The sequence below is a fragment of the Athene cunicularia genome (assembly GCF_003259725.1).
Source record: "Athene cunicularia isolate RWA chromosome 3 unlocalized genomic scaffold, athCun1 chr3_part1, whole genome shotgun sequence".
NCBI classification, from domain to species: Eukaryota; Metazoa; Chordata; class Aves; order Strigiformes; family Strigidae; genus Athene; species Athene cunicularia.
Genome location: NW_020799097.1, coordinates 94,614,043 through 94,620,577, shown reverse-complemented (window position 1 = coordinate 94,620,577; position 6,535 = coordinate 94,614,043). Strand labels below are relative to the sequence as shown.

At 42.0% G+C, this 6,535-nt stretch overlaps 1 protein-coding gene across 1 annotated transcript in view; it reads right to left on the bottom strand.

Annotated features, from left to right (window-relative positions):
• Positions 1-884: 884 nt before the first annotated feature.
• Positions 885-6,535, bottom strand: part of PLB1 (phospholipase B1) — a 93,403-nt gene continuing 87,752 nt past the window's right edge. The window contains exon 56 of the mRNA XM_026844615.1: positions 885-964. Within this exon, the coding sequence (XP_026700416.1) occupies positions 885-964 (80 nt within the window). The remainder of the gene's footprint in view (positions 965-6,535) is intronic.

The window sequence follows — 6,535 nt, the reverse complement described above, 5'->3', positions numbered from 1 at the left end:
CCTGCTTTGAGTCTTAAGCCTAAAATGAGTTATTTAACCTCCAGCCTCAGGTTTTCCTGGCTACTCATGTTTTTATTTGCATTTATCAATTCATCAGTGATGCTTGCAAAAGTAAGGTAGGACTTACAAGCCATTCTCAAAGAGAAGAAGCATTTTACACTCAGAGTTTTACTAGAGCAATGGTACTAGAAGCAGAAATGAGGCATAAGTTAGTGCAACTTGTTGCAGGAACGCTGCGGCTTATTCCCTGCATAACTAACCTCCAAGGGCAGGGGAATGTTGAACACCATGTAGTCCACTGATTTGCTTACACATGCAAAACCTCCACTGCAAATTTAAGTAACATCTATACCTATCATGCAACAGGGTAAACTGTGATGCAGCTTGCTTTTTCTTTATTACTATAATTAGGTTCTATCTTTTTGTCCCTTTCTTTTTTTGGTGTTAACTGTTCTGCAGAAAGTCAAACCACAGGCAGCTTTCTTCTACAAACCAATCCAATTAGTTACGATTGTGGGCAGATTAAAATTTAAGACTCCACAGAGATGCCTGGATGGAAATCCTTTAAATTAGTTCTTATTCAAAAACACACAAACAAGAATGGAGGATAGCAGCACATTTAACTTGGGGACTGGTGGGTGGAGACTACCAGATAATTAAAGGTCTCTCTTTTTATTATCACCCTTAGAAGAGGGAGGGCCAGATAAGCCAGGATATGACCCATTAATGACAAGGACAGGTATGTAGGTCACTATCATATGGAAAGATGCAGAGCAGAACCCGAGCAGCAAACTACACACAGTGCCCCCAATCAAAGAAGAAACAGGGGACACCTTCAAAAAGAGCTCTGGCCACAGATCAGGGAACAGCAAGAGGCCTCCAGTTCAAAGGAAAACACTGTGCCCAGCTTTATTCTCCCTCTGGATGGACAGATGGCCATCTTGGCTACTGTCAGGAGAGAGCAGATGAAAAAATCTTTGAAGAAGAATTCCTAGGATTTTGAGGGCTAAAAATAGGAAGGGCAAACAGGTGCAGGGGATATGCAGACAGCTGCATGTACACTGTGAGTGATTTCTTCTGCTTGGTCCTGCTCTTACTTGTGTGCTTTCATCCAGAAAAAGAGAGTCAAAGAAAGAAGAAGGGAACAAAGATTTTTCTCATAAGGCACAAAACACAAATGAGGCAGACAGCAGGGTGGATGCAAAGGTTTCAGTCATTCATTTCTGGGAACGGGTTAGGAGAGATCTGAATCTAGCTTCAGCAGGGTGAGTCATCAGCTAGTCTGCATCTCCGGCTGAATAGCTTCTATAGCTCTTGGAAATAAAAGTTCCAGCCTATAAATGCCCATAAAGTGGGCACGGTAGACTTAGAAATGATTGTATGAGATCATCCTGGAGGATCAGCTACCTGTCAGGTGTCAGTAAGGGTCAGAAATGCTGACAGTTGTTTCTCCGCTGCTTTCTAGTGATGACTTTTGAGATCCACGTGACTCCAGAAGGCACCATGGTTGTCTCCAGCAAGACAGTTCCCTTGATTATATGGTGTCACAAAGCAATAATATATGACTATTTCCCTGGACCATGAGGTGGGTATTTCAGGACACAGTATTTTAAATAACTGTTTATACAGTAACAGCTCACTGCAATGGAGTCATCAAGTGTTTCTGAGGTTACTTAGTACCACAGAAAAACAGAACAATAAACCACCTGAGCTCCCTAAACTATGGCCTGGGTACCACAGGATGCCACAAACCCCACAGAAGTGATAATGGCTCAGCACAGCACTAGGAGCTGCTTTGGGTGCTAGAAACCCATGTTTTGGCAACCTTTGATCTGAATATCTTAAATATTGGGGGAGGACCCTAATACTGCAAACATCTCAATTGCATCAGATCTTCTGGCATCATCGGAGTGATACTGATGTACCCAGTAGTTCTGCCACTACCAGCTCTGAGCAAAATGGTACCAGTTTATCAGGAATATTTGCCACCAACAGGGCTAACTAAAGGGTAAGACCAGTCATGTGTGAATGGTGAGTTTGAAATGTGTCGTCTTTTCACAATGGAATAAAATATGAATGTTGCAAAACCCTGAAAATTAATTGTTTAGGATTAATCATAATGCAGAAGGATTTTTTTTTAGTCTGTTTGTGGAGTTTTTGTGTTGTTATGAAAACAAAGATTTCACATGGAAAAAGGAAATGTTTTCTTCTAAAAAGTCCCCAAAAGTGAAAGCAGGACACTTCAGCACCATCCCAAATTCGCAGATCATGTTATTTCTTTGGAACTGTGTTTTTCTTTACTGGACTGCAGTGCTGTAATTCGTTATTGTTTTTCTGACAAATTCTAATCAGTATATCAATATCCAACAAGGGTGTGCTGAAAAATTCTATCACATATATCAGAAAAATATTATTTATAATGTATTTGTAATGACAAAAGACTGAGGTTACTAAATATAGTTTATTTCACCTTGGGGGGCCAATATAGGAGAGCAGCAGAAGGCTGGTTAGTGGGCACCAGTTGAGCCTATGCTAGAAGAACTACAGGAAGAGCTATACCATCAAATCCCTTCTAGTAAGTGGTGGCCAATATCAAAATATTCGATCAGGGGCCATTTGAGCAACTTTGTGTTTTAAAATGGCTGGGCAAGCAGCAGGTTGAGAGAGAGCAGGAAAACAAAACCAGAGTTCCAGTATTAGCAAGTCAAATTGTGAACTGACGTCAGGAATACTGTGATGATTAGATCATGAATTTCACAATATTTGGTGCCATTTTCTACAGCCCTTGCTTCTGCAGCTCTTTAATTACATGAAAATCCCTATTCTCATTTAAAAGTAAAAAATTTTTCCAACCTTGAAAGTTTAAAAAACATTAACCAAGCACTCCAGATGAAAAAAGTAAATAAAAAAAGCACATGAAACTAATTATTAAACCCCCCCAGACTCTCAGGGTTCTCCAGCAGACAGCTCATGATGTGTGATGGTCTGAGTTGAGCTGATAGCTGCCAGCTGCTCAACTGAAGAAAATTTGGTTTTCTTGAGGGAGAGGTGACTACGAGGGAGTATCTGTTTTTAAAAGATAAGAAAGTAATATAAGGTGTCTGTGTGGTTGGAAGGAAGAGCTGTAGTTTTCATGTGTTTTTTTGTGTGTGAGAGATGGAGCTAGGAGAAACACTAAAAGTGGATCCTAGCTAAATCTTTAATGATAATCTTTACACTTGCTCCTTACCTCTTTGTCTGTGCTTCTTAAACACCACTACAGAAGTTTTCAAATTCCTGGGAAACGCATCACTAACTGGGATGTATACACGCATATACATATGTGTATGTATATATATGTGTGTGTTTTAAATACCTGGAGGCCTTTAGCCACCTAAGGCCTTGTAAGAAGCAACAGCCACAACATGCAAGTTACAAAGTAAGAATGTAGCTACCACAAATCCATCTCTAATCCTCCTTCAATTACACGGGTGAGCAGGGCTTTAACGCTGAGACAGCTCCACGCTGCCGTGTGCTCCAGCAAGCATAAAGGAAGGAGCAGCACCTGATGGTACAGGACTGTACAGTACGGAGGGTGAAATGGAGGCTATAATTAGGAAACCACTTTATTGTGAAGCAGGCGGTCTAATGAAAGCAGCTGATGGGACCAGACAACTGCATCTATATTGACAATAGCCTGCTAGCATCATTAGTATCTGTCATCCTTTTTCCCCCGTCTCCAGCACATCTCTGAATGCATAAAGTAAGGTAATCTCCCTGCACTATAGACCAAAATCCTTTGTTAAATTGCTCAGCTGAGATCTGTCCAAACTCATGCATTATGATGGCCACTATGCCAGGGGGCAGAATTTCACCTCTGGGCACACCTATGGCAAACAGTCAAGAAAGGATGGCTGCATCCTACTCCTTCACACATGCTCCCTCATGCACAAAGGACATAAACTATATACAGAAAATACAACTAGGCGTTAGTAGATGCAGAGGCATAGACTAGGCTAAACTCAGCAGAAAGTTGGATAACAAGAAATGCAACGCACTTACACAGACCTCTTCTTCACAGAGCTCAAAATGCTCTTACACACTTCAGTGAATTCATCACTCCTGGCTCTTGTGAGGAAGGGGTCAAAGCCCAATTACCTGTTGCCCAGCCAAGAAGACTGGGGTAGAGAAATAGAGCAAGGTGCTTGTTCAAGGCCTGTTACATGAACAGAAAACGAGTCTGCTAATTTTCAGTGCTTAATTCTGAAAAATTTAGCTTACATGCCTCAAAAAGACCTTTGGAGGTCCCTAATCCATCTGTCCCTCATGTCCAGTATCCTATACTTTTTTTCCCCTCTCAGAGTATTTCGCACAGTTTGGCTTGGAGAAGCTAACAACTTCCCTGTGTATGCTGACTGGACTAGCCTCTTTCTTTTCAGCTTAGCTGTTAATGCAACTGGAAATACATACAGGAAGAAGCTTGCCCTTTTGCTGCCCTTGACGCACCTAGTCTGAGCCTACAGGATTTCAGATCTCCAGGGCTCTCTGTCTAGTAGCTTGTAAAAGCATTCTGAATTTACTACTCTTTTAACCAGCAAAGAAAATAAATCTTTCTTGCCATAAATGCTAATGTTGATGCACTGAGAAATTCAAAGGCAGGCTGCAGAGAGAAACATTCCCCATGCGATGATTAAAGTGCCAGTTCATGAAAGCTGACGTCAGCGCGTGCTTTCAGGGTGGCAGAGCACTTTGCATTTATTCTCTCCTTGTTTGTGCTCCATCTGGATGGGCTCCAGTGGAAAAAAAAAAATAAGAGCGAAAAGGAGAAGCTAATGCCTTTCTAATACGTTTCTAAATTCCTTCAGTTTCACACAGGGAGCAGGCTCTGAAGTACCTAACTTTTGCCTGACCAGTCCAATGAGATAGAAGAAACCGAAGGCAGCTGGTGCTCGTAGCCAGACTAAGTTATAATTAGATTGTCATAGCAAACAGTCAGTTGGGGCAGCTCCAAGGAGGACCAAAGGAGAGCACACTGATAAGCAACATCATCTCAGTATTCGATAATTTGCAAAGGCAACACTGTTTCCCATCAAGTGGATTCATTCCAGCTCACAACTTCTTTCGTATAAAGTCACCGTGGTTCAAAACCCAAAAAAGCTACATGAGTAAGCTACAGGTTTCTGCTAAAAACAATCTGACTGAAGGATGCTCAAGAGCAGTTCCCCAACTCCATGGTATTGTTCACAGGTTAGGCAGGGCGGATACTAGCCTTTCCACTGAAGCAGATCTCCCTTCCCTGGGATGGGGCAGCACAGGGAATGCTGCATGCTCCCCCTTTCCTCATGTCCCCTTCCAGCAGTGGCACTACCAGTTAGGTCAATCAGAGCAGTTTGTTGAAAGTGCAAGCACTCCAGTGGAGATGCTGGCTGCTGGGAGCCAGCCTTATGTGGAAAGGAAAAATACCTTCTGGCATCTTTCTTGTGTAGACTGAAGTATGTGATGAACTGCACTAGCATTTAAAAAAACATCAAGAATTGTGCAGTTTGCAGCTGCTCCACAAGCAAAATTACTTCATTGAAGATATTACTGCTGCCTGTTCCCTCTGTGCTCATTAAGCAGAGGTAACATTAAGCTGGAGTGAATGACAAATGATTAGGTCTGGATCTTAGTCTGACTGCATTCAGTGTCACATTAAATCAAAGTAATCTGTACATCCTGTCTGTCAGTTGTCCATTCTCCCTTTTTTCTTTAATAACATGCTCTTGGTTTCAAATGCCTTCATGGCATTTTTCCTCACTGGACTGCTGTGTAGGCCAGATTGCCTACTGATGCACAAAAGCAGAGAGGCTTAGGAGGAACTTCAATTCTGTATATAAAAATGCATGAAATGGATGTCATCTTAGCCCAGGATTTTGCTTAGGCCCATGGTGGTCTCGTGCAGCACAGAAAACTATATTTTCTGTGTAAAGTGATTTCTTAACATCCCGAGAAAACAGGCTTTGAGGGTTCTTTCTCTGGAGAAGAGCTGCAGCTCAGCTCGCGTGAGCAGTCACTGTCCAATGGGCCTTTGAGGGTACTGGCCTTGCTGCCCACTGAGGTGGTTATGAAGGGCATTGGGGGTAAATGTTATACTGTTGACTAGTCTTGAGAAGTAATCTGTTCTTCAAATAAGGAAGTGATGGAGCCTGACAATTGTTGGCAGCAGTCAAGTTCTGGTCTCCTTTGTTGCTGCTGATGGACCTCCCTCTTGTCATGGTACAGTGTCTGCATTTTGCTTTGTAAGGTCAAACGGCATAAAAGAGTTTCATCTAGGGTCAGTTTTCCCCAAAGTCCGGTTTAGGTGCTCAGTGAATTTAAGGAAGAGAGGGAAAATTCAGAAAAACATCTGCAAGAAGAATTTTGTGTGGCTTTGAAAAGCACTAAATGTTCCCTCCCACCAGCTTCTGGATGTTGAGATACAGATGTACTGATGACAAATTATGTCATTTTAACAGCTGGTTGGTATGCTATAAATTAGGATATCTGGGCAAAAATTTCCTTACTTTGATGGGTATTT